This window comes from Seriola dumerili, unplaced genomic scaffold (genome assembly GCF_002260705.1).
Source record: "Seriola dumerili isolate Sdu_G_001 unplaced genomic scaffold, Sdu_1.0 BDQW01000073.1, whole genome shotgun sequence".
NCBI classification, from domain to species: Eukaryota; Metazoa; Chordata; class Actinopteri; order Carangiformes; family Carangidae; genus Seriola; species Seriola dumerili.
In genome coordinates, this window is record NW_019174328.1 from 5267748 (window position 1) to 5283471 (window position 15724).

At 45.1% G+C, this 15724-nt stretch overlaps 1 protein-coding gene across 1 annotated transcript; it reads right to left on the reverse strand.

Annotated features, from left to right (window-relative positions):
• Positions 1-5089: 5089 nt before the first annotated feature.
• ism1 (isthmin 1) lies at positions 5090-15724 on the reverse strand. The gene is made up of 6 exons (XM_022743900.1): positions 15238-15724; positions 9133-9333; positions 7998-8277; positions 6307-6450; positions 6135-6224; positions 5090-5785 (listed from the first exon to the last, which is right to left on the reverse strand). The coding sequence occupies exons 1-6, from the start codon at positions 15367-15369 to the stop codon at positions 5268-5270; spliced, it is 1365 nt and encodes a 454-aa protein (XP_022599621.1). The 5' UTR covers positions 15370-15724; the 3' UTR covers positions 5090-5267.

Below are 15724 nucleotides of genomic sequence, written 5' to 3' on the forward strand. Positions count from 1 at the left end.
TTTCTGCATTTATCTTTAGTCTTTTCGACTCCATCACATGAGACATATTCTTCCATCTGTACCTTTTCCAAAAAAGACATACATTGCTATTTGGAGAGCAGTTTGTGTAAACCATGACAGGCAGCATAAATATCCTCATCTGAGCTGTGGACTGCCAAAAATGTATAGTCTGGAAATAAATTACATGCTGGACAGTAACTGGAGTGGAGAAAGAATTCTGCAGGAGGACTTGTGATCATGCTAAAACATTTCAATATGAGTGGGGAAATGAATGAAGTATGTGTTTGTTGAGGAGCATGCCTGCTGTGCGTCTCTGCATCACCCACACACACACACACGCACACACACACACACAAAAGATGCTCTTTTTCTGAGCTATTGTTTTTTGACATTTCATCTTCAAAATTTTCTATTCTCCAGTGTTTTCTTCTTGTCTTGATTTGATTCCACATAAATATACTTTTAAAGGCTCTGATTAGAGCGGGCAGTTATTTATATCAATTGTTTCAGTCTCAAGGGCAAGAGTTTGCCCAGCTGCTGGCTCTGGATCACGGCCATGGTAGTGTCTGGGAGGAACATGCAATAGAGATGTTCAAGAAGATAAATATATTCACTGTTTGAAGAGAGGGATGCCTCCCTGTCAGCGTATCATGTTCGCTTGTGTGGTAGTAGTGTGTAGTATTGAAGATATCCAGCCGGTTTGCTTCTCAGGTGTAAGATGTCACAGTCTCTCGATATCACTAACGCGCAAAATGAATCTGACAGGTCAGGAGGAGCAGCAGAAGGTTGGTTGGGGAGGTGCTGTGCGTGTTTGTTTTTGTTCCACAGCCCCATGACCCCTGGTTTGATCTTGAGGGTCCATCTAAAAGGAGACGTAGGTTACCTTGCCCCTCACCCACACTCACACCCTTCTCCATTAGCTTGATTATGTGTTATTACAGAGCGCTCTTTTTTTCTTTTTTTTTTTCTCAGAGCTAATCTGTGTTGCTGGGAGACCCTCGCTGCCCTATTCAGCACAGGACCTTCCCCTTCAAACATCATCCCTCTCTGTCCTGGATCCCCTTTGCTTTGAAAAAGGATCCTGGGTCTTTAAAAAAGTGGACGGGGTCCTGAGCCATTCAAGGTGTATCCAATGCCTCGCGCTCAGCAAGGCTCTTAAATGCAAAACAGACGGTGAAGCAAATAAAGATCAAAGGCAGCAGCCTTGCCTGCCTGGCCTGCTGTCCTCACATGCCAAGCGGTGCTGTCACAGTGAATCACGGCCATGCAGCTTCCATGCTCATGCTGACACCCCCCCCCCCCCTCCCCCCCCCCCAAAACCCCCCCCCCCAACCCTTCGACACCGTTACAGCCCTCTGTGCCGCTGTCTGACATCAGTTCTTACTCATGGGTTAAAACCAGACAATGTATGGAGCTGCCTTTGTCAGACGAAGCAAGAGCCTTCCCTGAGGAAACAGAGGAGCCAGACTTCACTCACCTTTATCCACATCAGGATCTGCTCTTAGTGTGTTCGGAGCCAAACAGTGGAGCATTTCAGTGGTATCATAGTCTCAGGACACGGTGCAGGATTTCACCGTGGCTGTGTTTGCTTTGTCTCTTACAATGAAATCAATGATCATGTGTATGTGTTTGGTGACTGAAAACGGATGTTATTTTTCTATGTAATGATCCGTTGGATTTGAAATAATGTCTGCCTCTTTAAAAGTCCATTTGCATTTGAGTCAAACTGATTTCCACTCACTTCTATTAACACATGATGCTAGCAGAGCGTATAAAATCTGGTGGTACATTAGTCATAAGTTTAGCTCAATGAAAAGCATGACTGAATATAATAACTCTTTTACGAGGGGGCAAAGCAGATCCCTTTTCCTCTGCTGTCCTCATTAATGCGACAGCTCTGAGTGTGTGAATTTATGAGCGGGTGCGTGTTATTTTAGCTTTTGTTTGAACTGACATAGACGACATGAGCCAGGGACAGGTACCTCTCAAGGCCATGAGGGCCATCTAACAAGACGATTGAACGGTGATGCTATACATCCAAGTGAATTGGAGCCTTTAGTTATGTTCTTTGTCACTGTTCTGCCATAGATGGTGTGGCTACAGATCCCTGCAGCACCTCAGCCATGTCCTGGCAGCAGGGGTTAAGTAAGGCAGTCTGCCCTCTCAGATGCTCCACAGCTACTTGACCTGTTTGTTCAGCTGCACACTCAGGCACATGTTTGCCCCCACCACCTCCTCCTCCTCCTCCCCTGACTTGCTGTGCCAAAGATGTGAGCCAAAGGTAAGCAGAATGCCAGCGGCCCTGCCCCTGTTTTTGCTGGTAGGACACTGGGGGTGAAGGTTGAGAGGGAGGGACAGTACGGCTAGATAAGCAGTCTCCTGCTCCAGGTCAGCTATTCCAGATTAGAAGACCAAAGAAAAACCTTTTAATTAGGTTTGCCGTGCAGTTTGGGCCCTGTGGTATTGCGGCCCAGACACTTCCTGCATTGTGCTACACCACCCATAAAGTAGCGGGAGTAGAGGGAGTGAGAGAAAGAAAGTGAGGGAGTGAGGCTAAAAACGGTTCTGCCACATCTGCACCACGCCACAAAACAAAGACATGCCTGATTGCCACCATGCACCCTGGTTATTCACTCACAAAGATCCTCACAGTGAGCTCCAGCATGGACAACAAACCACCTGGACTCGTTTTAATGTGAAATATTTGTAGAGAAAAGAGGTGGGGAACAGCTGAGCTTTCGCTTCATTTATTACAACATTAACTCATCCAAGTTTCCACTGCTTTATTCTCCTTTTTAACTCCTCTTGTTTTCATATTCCCACAGTTAGCGCTTGTGTGGAGATCTACTGAGAAATCCCAGAGCCAGCGCTGTCAAACTTGGTCTAAAACAGTGTAAGTACGTTGGACATAATTTCCTTCTCATAACAAAAATAGAGGCAAAATACCAACAATCATATCTTGGTGATGCTTAATGAGCCCTTTCGGATCCTTGACAATATACCACTAATATGGTGCTTTGCATCCTTTGAAACATACCAAAGTAGGGTCCTGGAAATAGTAACACAAAAGCGAGGCCTCATAGACGTCCCACAGCCAACGCAACAAGTTTTCCCGGTACTCTCTGTACTCGCTGGTCTACAGTATGTCTGCAGTCTCGTGCATTTAACACCAATTACATACAGCCTCTAAATCGTGTGTCTGTATTCCTACCTGCACCCTGGCACAGGAATCACATTGCAGGCTGTGCTAGTGTTTCTAGGGGAGGGGAGAAGAGATGAGATATGAAAAGTGAGGAGGGTATATGAGTAATTGCGTGCTCTCGAGACACGTGGAGCCTGTCTGGAGAAGAGATACCGGGCTCGGAGAGGGGAGTTGGGGGCAGGGGTGTCATCAATTTGAGCTCGGCCTTAATGTTTCAGAATAAAGAAGAACACCTTGCTTTGATCTTCATGGCCTGTTCAGCAGACGGTCTACTACGATAACGATCCATACCAGTTACTGTAATCTTAGCCCTGAACCATGCTTTTACTGGAGAGATGGACAGAAGACTTAAAAACAGCTTTTACACACTGTGGGTCTGATAATGCTGAGGGAGACATATATCTGCAGTTTAAAAGAATATCAGTGATTTACAGTGAGCTTTGAGGGTGGGTTGTTGATAAAAGGCTTTTTTGGGGTGGGGGGGGGATGGGTTCGAAGGACGTGTGGAGGAATTTTGTATGACTAGTGAAGCAACTAGGCGGTTGCGAGTAGCGCCTCAGGGGTGTGGAACGTGCTGGGGCCTGCTTCATTATAAAGACAAGCCCTGCACCCAGGCAGCTGTGCCGCACACAAGACTGCAGGAATGAGGGCACCATGAATGGCTTTCTCTGTGTGACAATGACTGCAGCACTCAGCAGAGAGGGAATGGTCAGAGGTCCCTGCAATGGACAGGCAGCTTTGAGTGTGTGTGTGAGTGTGTGAGTGCGTGTGTACACTGAGAAATTACTCAGGAATGCGAGGATACATGCCAAAGACAAATAATTTGAGTCGCATTCAAGGGAATCTTACCCTCCTCGCCCTCTGAAGAAATATCACAATCCCATCAAAAGGCTTGGCCGGAGAGCCACACTGGATGGAACTAATGGAAGTCTTGTGCACTGGCTTAATCCTGGTGGAGGAGTTTAATTGATGAGCTGCGTTTTTTGTTTTTTTTTTAACTGCTGATGAATTTCCTCTGACAGCAGGAGGGAAATCTAATAGCCCCTGATGAAACTTTGCATGAAATTTTATTTTGAAGATCATGCATGCAAAGATTTTTTTTAAATTTTTTTTATAGCAACACATTCAATGGCATTTTTAAAAATTTATTTATAGATTTATATTTCAAAAATCTTTCCATACATTTGAATTCACACATTCTTTACGGTCTATTACGGTTTAATCCTAACTTGAGACAGGGATGGTAGAGTTTGAGCTGGGGAGGGATCTCAAGTTAGCATTCAGCCATACAGTCTGTGAATCAGAAACCACAGTCATAGACACCCAACTCAGACGCAGCTACAGCTTAATAAATACTTTACAAAAATAATGCAGGCTTTTTACAATGGAGATCTGCCTCAGAGACACAATGGACACGGTGGTAAATTACTGGTAGAAATTTTTAAAATGTGCATGCTGAATAAACATACTCACAAGCTTACATGAGAACCTGGATATTGCAATTGACAAAACAGGGGTGGGGGGGTGGGATAAGTTTTATATCCTGTCCTCTGTCCCAAAGCCCCCACCCCCACCCCCACCCCAACACATTCCTGAAGGATCTCATTATTGTATTATCACAGGCCTCTCAGATTCACAAAACAAACCAAAACAATCTAGGGAGACGAACACGGACACAATCTAAATGGACATTCCTAGAATAACAATTTTCCCTTTTAACAATACAAAGTCAGTTCTCCCTTTAGTGACCAAATCTGCCAGAGTTATAATTACTGGCGCAATTTCAGAGGCATGTTTTATTAAAAAAAAAAAAAAAAAATTAAAAACAAAGCAACATTTTGTGCCTGTTTTTGTTTAAGTCAAGAAATGTTCGTTGACCAAGTGAGGGTTCAGACTCTGTTGGATTTTCATTCCTCTTGGAGCAGTAAGTCTTGTTCCTCAGAGCCTAAAAGTTCATTTGTTATTTGACCTAAAACAGAATGAAAAATGGTTCAGCACCATTTTTGAGGTTTAGCTGAATATTTAAGCAGTGTGTGTTTTTTTTCTCCTTTCACTCTATACAGGGCTAGAATTCCCTTGCTTCTTCAAACTGTTTGTAGTAGTCCTCGTCCTGGGGGTTGTCAGGACATTTCTGCCCGTTGTTTGGCGGCCTGGCCTGGTTGTAGCGGCTCCAGTCCCCTTTGCAGATGATCCAGGGCAGGATGTCCACCTTATAGTGCAGGTCGGCTGAGAACTCTGTGCTGATGAGGTTGGGCGTGCCGGCCCCTTTGCCGCGAGTGATGAGCTTCATGTTGTCGTCGTAGCAGCAGTGCTGTGCGGCCAGCGTGGTGGACTCCAGCGTCAGCATGGAGCGGATGCAGTAACGGGCTGTGGGCTTGTAGATCTCCAGCTTCTCTTTTGGCCCGCTGGCGTCTTTCCAACGGAAATCTCGGCGCGTGGGAGCGTCGTGTACGTCTGCCGTGCTGTACGCCACCTCAGTTGGGTAAGAGCAAGGGCAGCTGGGAAGGTCGTTTGCCACCTTGGTCATGTACTTCTTCAAGAAGTCGCTTTTGCAGTTCATCCATCGCTCGCAGCTGTCTGTGTCTGGAAGGAATGGAGACACTATTTAGTGCTACATCTCTTCCCTGACACACACCAGCACTAGAATATGAAACCAGAAGTGTGTGAGGGTGTAATGTTTAACATGAAGGTGTGTTTTCACTGGGCTGATTAAGAACAGACAGATGAAGACAGAGTGGGCAGTGGCATACTGTGCTCTTCCTGCCCTGCTGCACATTTTCATCTCTGCACAGTAATGGGCCGCAGCCCGAGCATGAGGAATGCTAAGTGTGTGCAGGAACTCTGCTGCCAGATGGATGAACTGCCTTTGATAATGTAAGAACATCTGAATGAGGGATAGTCTGCAGTAAGACAAGAGCAGGCAGAATCTTACCAACACCAAAGAGCTCTGTGGCATTGAACTCATCTGTTCCAGCTAACAGGCTGACTTCAGTCGCTGCAGTCTTGAAGGCATCCTCAATACCTTTAGAGAGATGGATTAACAGTGTAAGGTGGATCAAAAGATTTTCTATTTTTTGTTCTGTGATCCAAAGTCAAGACTTTACCTGGACAGTTGGGCATATCACAGGTCCTGGATTCCGTGGCTGTGCAGGCGTAACCGCAAGACCTGGTCCTCTTCTGGTTGCCATTTCCACAGGTCACACTGCACGCTGACCAGTTACTCCAGTCCCCCTCTCCATCCATATAGTCTGGATCAGAGAGAAAGAGTGAGAGAGATCCTCAGCTCTGATGCAGGCCACATGCTGAACCTACTCAGGCCTGTTAGCATGCCTCACTAATAATAAGTGGGGGGAGGACATGAAAGGGGAAGTAGGGGAACTCAAAGTTGTCTTTGACAAAAGCATATACGTCGCAAGCCTGCGTACACACACACACACACACACACACATGCATACACTATGTTGTTAATGTTAACATGCTCACTCTGTTCACTGTGTTCAGAAAGTGAAGTAACATGGCAGCATTTTGCAAATTCCAACAAAGCCCCACGGAATCCAGCAGGCAATTTACAAATATAAATTTTCTGTGCCGCCTGAGTATCAGTGGCTCAGTGGCACAGGACACCATTCGGCTGCTCTATCTGTGATTCATTGGTTTGAAAATGGGAAGTGAAATGGCGAGAAATCCTCTTTAACTCCAATTATCTTTGAGCAGATCGCTGTAATGGGTATACATGGAAACAGTTACACCAGGCTCTACGACCACCTCAGCCCACCACCGCCATCAATACTGCACACACACACACACACACACATCTTGAAAGCAGTACTCCATCAATGAGGAGAATTAATGTGGGCATGTTGGGATGGAAGTAATTCCCCCTGCTGCCATCTGCCCCTCATTATGAGCATTTTATATGAATAAAGGCCAGATAGCTGTCTAACACTGCTCCTGTCCCCCTTCCATAGCTTATTACAGAGAGCTGGTGGCCACTCAGACAAAACTCAGAATTTAGAAAACTTGATAATAACCTGCCCTCAGCCCACAAGTGAATACATTATGAAGGGATTGTGATGGATGACCCTCACCGCTTGTCCACAATTATGATTATTAGGTCTAAAACCAGGACAGTAATGATGATAAAATATTTCCTTGTCTATTAGTGTGGTATGAGTGAGAGCTGACCGCAGCGATAAGCCCCGAACATTTAACACAGGCTATGGTTTGACAAAAAAAAAGATTATAAAATCGCCTTCCTAACCACTGCAGTGCAAGTGCAAGTGGATGAAATGACATTTTCCACAGCACACGCATTCCTGTTCGACCATGTTGGTTTGGGCATGCTACAACACGGGCCCGACGCACACTGTATGACAGCGAGTGTAAATTCTTCCACGGCAGATTTATCTGCGGGGATACTTTTGGAGAGTGTTGTGAGAATGGTGTGGCAGCCGAACATTGCTCCTGGCCCCATTCCTGCTGCTGAACTTTGATGTCGCGAGGCGTTTAAACTGTGTCACGTAGCTAGCTCCACACCGCAGAGGAATCCATCTCATAAAAGAGTGTTAAAGGCTTCAATCAGGGGCTCCCAAAGGCTCGCCTGGGATGACTGCACTTATTATGGTGACAGCTTAAATCAGCAAATCTGCAAATTACAGATTCCACATCAGACTATGAGCATCTGTGGAAACGATGGACTAGTGCTCAAATAAGAGCCTATGGATCCTGCTAAATATTCTACAGTATGCATCGTGCACTCGTTTCCTTGCAAACACCACCCTCCTGTCACTCTCACCATATTCAGTTTGAGCTTTGCTCCCTCCCCCAGTGCCTCCTCTCCTGTCCCAGTCTGGCGGCGGCCTGAGGAAGTTGCTGTCTTCACTGTTGGTCCCATAGGAGCGATCGTGCTCCTCCGTTTGATGAGTGGTGGAGGAGGAGGAGGAGGAGGAGGAGGATGAAGAAGTATGAGGCCACCAGTTTCTCCAGTTAGGAGAAGCCCAGTTGGGTTTGCTTTCCTTGCGGAGGCCTTTCTCCGGCTCATGGCCCTCCAGTCCATCCACCACTTCTATGGTCACCTGTATGAAAGAACACAAGTCAATTTAAAGTCGATATTCAATACAGACTCATCACAGGAGATGCTTCAATTACATTTTAGGACAGAGTCGATCAATCGGGTGCTGTGAGGTGACACTTTCTGATACCCCTTCACACAATATTACCCCCTCCCCCTTTCTGTCCTAACACATGTGCCTCCCAGATGAGGGGAGACCACCACCCCTGCCCCACAGCCACCCTCCCACCTCTCGGGCCCTCTCCACCTAAACACAAAGTTCAAAGGGCTACTCAGCCTCCTCCAGACCATGAAAGCCAGATGAATCCCAGGATCAAAGACACCCCCCCCCCTTCCTCCCCTTCTCCCACAGCCTCACGCCCTTGCTCAATTGGTTGCTCTGCTCTCTTCCCACATCTTGAGATGTTAATACACTTTGTTCGTGCTCGGATTTAGCAGTGATGCTCTCAGAAATGGAAAGACCCCCTCGCTGGATTAGACAGGAGAATGATTTAAACATGGCAGCGGTTACTCGGCCATCTGCACCACTGAGGGACTTATGGGCAAGGGTTTGCCACACATTTACATAAGCTGCCGTCTGTCTTCCTGCATATGGGTTAGTAGTGAGGCACTGCTGGTTAGTGTCTGCCTTTTAGCTGTCATTATGATGGACGTGAGACCTCAGTATCTATCTAAAGCTTCACTATGAGCCAGGAAGTGTGAAAGGCAGCAGGGGGAGAAAAAGGGGGTAGTGATGTGCACCAAACTATTCTCCTTCTTCCTGTTTGCTCTTCCTGTCCTATGTGCTTGAGTAGCCATGTCTTACAAGTGAGTGAAAGCATCAAAGCGCACTGGCAGGTGCACAGACACACATCATCACCTGTATGTTGGGATTCTGTCCATTGATATCGGCTTTGGAGAGGTCGGGGAAATTGTGCAGATCTAGCAGGAAAGTGCCGGGACCGTCCCTGTGTACGTTGCTGCCTTTCGCCCAGGGCAGGGCCAGCCGGTGTTCTGGACCAGACCTCCGGTCTTCAGGAGCCAGCTGGACAGAGGAGCTGCTTTTTGCATTTATGTTGTTCTGCTGAGGAGAGACAGGAACATAATATTAATCTATTATTGGTGTGTGCATTCATGATAGAAGATTAGAACGGATATAAAATGAAAACCAAATAAAAATATTCTGTGTTAATATAAAGACTAATGGCCCTGTATGTCACTTCTACAGAGTTGGCACATCCAGCAACATCAACAGATTGATCACGCATGTTGACAGAGGTTGATGTGGCTGTGACCCCTGTCATGAATCCTGCAGACACTGGACTCTCGACTACTCGGAGCCCAGAAAGAAGGAGCCACTGACACATTGAGGCAAACATCACCCTGAGTTCTGGGCGTCTGTCTGCTTCCACCAAAATATAACACGACTACAGCATGCATCCAGAGCCAGTCTCACAGTAAGACTGTATATGTTTCCATTTTTAACAGCCTCGCAGTATGCTGCTGATTTACCATAGCAATATGATGTGGGCATATATAGTATGTTCTGTTACTGGCTGGGAGAAAAGAGCTACAGTATGTGAGACTGATGGTTTTCCTGCACTGAGGTTATATAGAGAAACCTAAGCAAACAGTGCAAAATAATTACATCTGTCCTCTTGTAGACAGAAAAAACATTTGGTCTTCTGACATGGGGGGTTGTAAATTTGTCCCAAAAGGACAGTTGGGGCATATGTCCCCTGTCAGGTACGCACAGAAGGAACAATTACTCCTCAACTGGACAGATAGCCAAAAGTAGTCAGCAATCATCCATTCTGGGTTGGCAGAAAATAAGATCAAAGAAAGCCATCAATCATGTTCCTTGTTTTCTTTTTTCATGTCCCCTTTCTTCCTCCCTAGTGTTTTTGTGGTTGGGCTGAGGCCTGAGAATATGGCAGCAGTGCTATACAGTTGCGGTGGCCAGTCACAGACAAAGTGTCAGCTCAGCCACATTGTGGTGGGAATAAAAGCCCCCAGTGGAGCTGTTTGTGTCCAGCCAAGGTGCACTCTGGGACAATATAGGCGCTGTAAATGGAGCTGCACAGCACGGGAGGAAGGATTATAAATGTACATGTAACTTGAATTCAACCACAGAGGGGACAGTGGCTGGCTGCACAGAAAGACTTCCCTGTCCAGTTAGGGTTACTCCTTACTACTGCAGAGACCAAATGGAGTTAGTGTGATAATATGACGCATTTCAAAGAATGTAAAAGCTTTCACATCAAATTTTTTAATGTGAGCAACTTCCATAATTACAATGATTATACAATTGCCCATAATTTTGAGGAAGAAGAGGAGACTGGTCTGCAAGAGGAGAGGTTACTGTAGATATGATGAGTTTTTTTGAGAATTCATGTTAAAAAATCATAAAATTTGAGGGAGAAAAAAAACAGATTCCAATTAAAACCACAAACTGAACAATTATGGCTGCGAGCTCAGTACACAGAGAGATCATTTCAGCAGCATAGATTGTGCATCAGCTATCGACCCTTTATGTGAACATCACAGGACCCTCTTTGGTTCTATCGCAAGTACTTGGGCTTTGAGATGACCATGTGATAACCCTGCCTTTCAAGTTCCCAGCCTTCAGAAGTCACTCAGTGGCTGTAACTGAGCTCCACTGAGGGAGCAGCCCCAACACAACACTTACAGGTTCAGTCGCAATGTAAATACATAGGGTACATATATTTGTAATTAAAGTATGGTGTGGTTGATCTCATCTGGGTGGATTATATTTAACCTCAGACCACACAAGTTGATCTTCAGTCCAGACATTACTGTTTTATGATATTGATACCTCAGATAGTCATTTAAATCCACTGCCGGAAAACATGTAACTAACAATTTCTCTTGTTTTGCCGTCGAAAGGCAGTGACGTTTTTTTCATCTACAACACCTGTCATTCAAGGAAATTCCTCCAGAGATGCTCAGGCTACTGATTAAAAAATAAATACAAATAATAACTGAGTTATTGAGTAATGACTTTACAACTTTCTCCATGAGTTGGTCTAATAAGAGAAAGCAGATGCCAACACAAATGTTTCAGAACACGCGAACTGTTGGGTCATGAAACCCAGTCACAGTGTTTGCAAGCAGATTAATCCTCCGTTATCCAGTCTAATCCTATCTGAATCTTCTGTTGTGTCATATTATGCTGTATTACACATGGCAGGCAGATAATCTAATCCTGACATAAATTTGGTTTATTTAAAGTCAAACTTCAAAGTATTCCGATTAATCCCAGAGCAGCACTTGTGATGGTGTTTCATTCAGCATGGGGAGCTGAAGCCCGGTTGTAAATGCAGCGAATTTGTCAGTTTATGGGCAAATGCAGGAATCTGGGGATTTGATTTATGTTAAGGGTGTAGATTATCCAGCAGATAGAAGGATAGGAATGCAGTTTATAAACAAAAATATACACTGACTATTGCAGAAGTGTTGCAAGTTTGAACAAAACCAGTGATAACAATATGATATCAAACTGCTTAGGAACTAAAAACACGAATTAAGCACTGTCCACTGTCACCACCTAAAACGTATCTGCAGTGAGTTTCATGTTAAACTCTGATATCGAGGGATTGTGTTATGCTGACAACAGGTTTTATCAATGTGGACAATTTGCTTTGGGCTGTCAGCTGTAAAAAGCTACACAGGTTACAAACTGATCCATGATCAGCTCAGGTAATGTCTAATGACATTTATGATGTCTTAAAAAAAAACTGAAAAAGGCAATGCAATCATCAGTTGTCACTTAGTAACGAGCCATATTGCAAGCTGCCAAGTGTAGCTACATTTAGGTGAGTTGGAAACTTTCATTTACTTTCCTCACCTAGAACTACCCAGCTGATTCTGAATTTAAACTGTAATTAGAAGCTATTTCTCTAATCTATAAACCAGCATCATCCACCTCAGAGAGAACAATAATTTTACTTGTCTCTACATCAATTTGTTATGTCAAATCAACAAATTTAATTTTCAGCCACCAAACAGCCGAAGCTTAGACAATAGATGACACAAGAATGTGTACAGAGAACTGACATTCAGTTTATTGTCTCGCTTTCTCTGGTGCCAACAGGACGCTGATGCTGATTTTCTCCCTGTAGGAAACACATCAAAATCTTGCCAATACACAGAAAAATATCAGCCTTAAATAACACGCTGTTGATTAAAGCCTTGAGATAGTGCTGCTGAAAACCACCAACTGGACACAAAGAGGGAAATCTAAGCTGCTTTTTCCCCATAAGCACTGAGATTTCACTAAATCTATATTTTCCATCTGGGAGCTTAGCAGTGTGAAGGACAAACCACGAAATTTTATACGTCCACAGTTTCAATCTCAATCAGTATTTCAGCAGAGTGATTGAAGACAGTCAGTTGAGTTGAGGATAATGGAAAGAATGCACAGGGAACATAGGAATTACTCATCAGGAAGGAATGGCAGTTGTGTATCAGTTGTGTAAAATCTGTCCGTTCCTAATGTCGACATAAACACCGCGCTCTGTCTTTTCCAAATGACTCTCAGTGGAGCTTTTTAACACAACGTAATAAGAAAAACATGCAGTTTTCTCAGTTTTCTTTAATACTGCTGAGACTATAACGGTGCAATAGGAGCAACTCATTTAAATGTTAAAGGAAAAATCAGCAGTGTTCCTCTTTGATGGCCGGCTGCTTTACAGTCACTCATCTGAGATCTTCCTCAACGAGGAGAATGCTTTAATTTGGAGATCAAAAGTGACACACCATTCCTCAGTTCATCTGGGGCCTCCCAGGATGTCACCCCCCACTCTCAAAAGCCATGAATGAACACTTGCATACACAAGCCACCCCCTTCTCCCTCCTCACAGTATCTCCTCTTCTTTTCCCGCTTCCCCCTTTTTCACTTTGTGAGGGCTGCTTAAAGGGGCATGACTCCATTTTCAATTGGGAGCAACTCAGGGGTCCTTCCCCCAGGGACGCTGGCAGGAAATGAAGGCAGTGCACATTGTGCCAGATGCTTTTCAGCACTACACTTACGTAGGTGGAAGAGAAAACTATCCTTCCCCTGTCACCCTTCTCATACAGGGCGTACGTATGTGTTTATTTACATGATCCAGCTGAGAAAAGCAGGTATGAGCTCAAAAGGGAACTGTTTAGACAAGACTAAAAGAAAAAAAAAAAAAGGAAAAAGTAGAAAACCACAATTAATTATTCAGCACATTATTAATCACACAACTTTTTTTTTTTGAATAGTTGTATGTTCTTGTCCAGTGGATGAATCTCCCTTCCTGGGTCTGTGAGGATAATGAGTTTTCTCTCTCCGCTACAGGTGCATGGAGCCGCATCCTGTCATTTGTGTTTCTGTGAATGCCATTTTAAATATGACACCTTGGGATGACAATACACCCCCTGGGCCGTGACAAGCCCGGCTGAAAGATGACATCACTGTCTTCAGTGGCGGACCAGTGAAGCATATCTGCACATAGTCAGAGCATTCACGAGCAGAAAAAAACCATTCAGCGCTTGCCTCAACATGGGGCATGGGTGGCAATGTTGGGCTCTTTCATCGCAGGCCAGAATCTCTATGTAAATGTGAACTTATGACAAAAGCGGCGTGGAGGCTGGAATGGGTGGCATGCGTTCAGTATTTTTCACTGTGATTCCTCAGGAGAAACTACCTCCTGGTCCTCACCCTGCTTGTCCGATCCAGCATTTGGCTGTGTGACAAATATTCGATAAATTCCTGGAATACTTCCTCAGCTTTGCATGCCCTAATATCCGACCGAACACAGGCTTGCTGTTGCATATGCGCAGGTCAGTCTACAGTGATGGTAGTTGGAATGGAGATAAGAGAAATTACCCTCACCATCCTCTGTTAATGTAAAAATTCTTTCCATTCACCCCCCCCCAAGCCCCAATAAAAACATTTATGAAGGGAGTTGACATAAATACCCATTTATCACTGGGACATGAAGACAGCATTTCAGTAACATGCTAAATATACATCAAAAAGCAGCTGAAGGATGCTTAGCACTCTCTAAAAAAGCCTGTTGATCCCAGACCCGTCTTAACCCTCGGGTCAGAATTTGGGGCTCTGCTGGAGTCTGTGTGCTTTATGTTGATGTTAAAATGGGCAGTTAAACTATTAAACCTGTCTTAAGTGATGTCATGTTGACAAATGTCTCCCTTGTGAAATTCTGTTGCAGCACTTTTCTAAACTGGGCCAACACAAAGGTGTCATTAAAAACTACATTTTGTCCAGACTACAACAATGTCAAAAGATTTCCAAAAGTCATTATATTTACTTATATTCTTCTATTTATCGTTTCTCCAGGCCTATCTGATCTTTTCATGTGGCCTTGTCCACACATGTGAGCACATGTGAGTGCAGGTTCAAATAAAACAAGTTGGGTTTTAAAGGCTTGATCTGAAATCAGTAATGTGCCAGAACCTTCTCCAAGCACAGCTCTGGGGAATGTGTGTTGGTGATAGTGGTGGGGGTGAGGCGGGGCGGGGTGGGGTGGGCACCGACAGAGGTTCAGCTCTGACCCTCAGCCCCATCAACTGAACACTTGGATGACAGTGATGAGCCCATGATGACAGAGAAGTGCCTGCAGCTAGCATTTAACCCTCAACAATAGGGAGGTGTGTCTGGTGTAGGGGGCTGATCTCTGACCCTGCCTCATCTTCCGTCCCTCTGCTGGCTCCCTGCCACTCCCTGGGGGGTGGGGTGGGGGTGGGGGGGCACCCCGGGCAGACCACATCCGTGTGTATGTCAACAATCTCTTGAGACTCACAGGAATGGGCGATTTATATTACCTGGGCCATTGGCTCATATGAGCATTTTATCAAACCCATCTGTGACCAAATGAGACCCCTCACGTAGGCTTCACCTTTTTGCATCAAATTTCCCCCCAAAAAAATCCCCCTCATGGAAAGCACCTCACCACTAATAGGTTTCCTAACTCACCTCTGTAAGTGCTGAGTCCAGACTCAGAGTTACATTCCCCTGGGGCAGCGGACTGCTCCGCAGCACTGTGATGTGCAAGGTAAGGAGTAGAAGTCCCAGGAGCAGCAGCAGTTCCGCCGCCAGTCGCACCATCCTTTTGACGCGGCCGCTCTTGGGAGCCTGCGGTGTGGCCGGAGGTCCGACTCCGCCTCCTCCCGGTGCAGAGACTCCAATCTCCGGATCCGCCGGGGACGAGGAGCCGCAACACCACTTCGGAGCCACTTCGGGAATCAAAATTGCAAAAATGAAGGGAAAAGGATCGGAGGAGGGAAGTCGAATAATTTGAAAGAAGTGCTGTTGCCTAGTTGAATTTGGACCCAGTGGATTTTCTTTTTAAACTGTGGGTTTGTTCTAAATTAAGATGTATCACCTTTAACAGATTGATCATATAGTTTGACTCTAAGCCAAATATGAGATGAGTTCATGTGCTGCTCCAGTGCAGTGAGAA

Bases quoted from the DNA above. Each gene is read 5' to 3' on its own strand.
- ism1 (XM_022743900.1), bottom strand. From the start codon at position 15,369: ATGGTGCGACTGGCGGCGGAACTGCTGCTGCTCCTGGGACTTCTACTC. The intron at 6,451-7,997 runs GTGAGAGTGACA...TCTCTGATCCAG, and splicing joins CAAAGCTCAAACTGAATATG to ACTATATGGATGGAGAGGGG. The intron at 6,225-6,306 runs GTAAAGTCTTGA...ATCTCTCTAAAG, and splicing joins TGATATGCCCAACTGTCCAG to GTATTGAGGATGCCTTCAAG.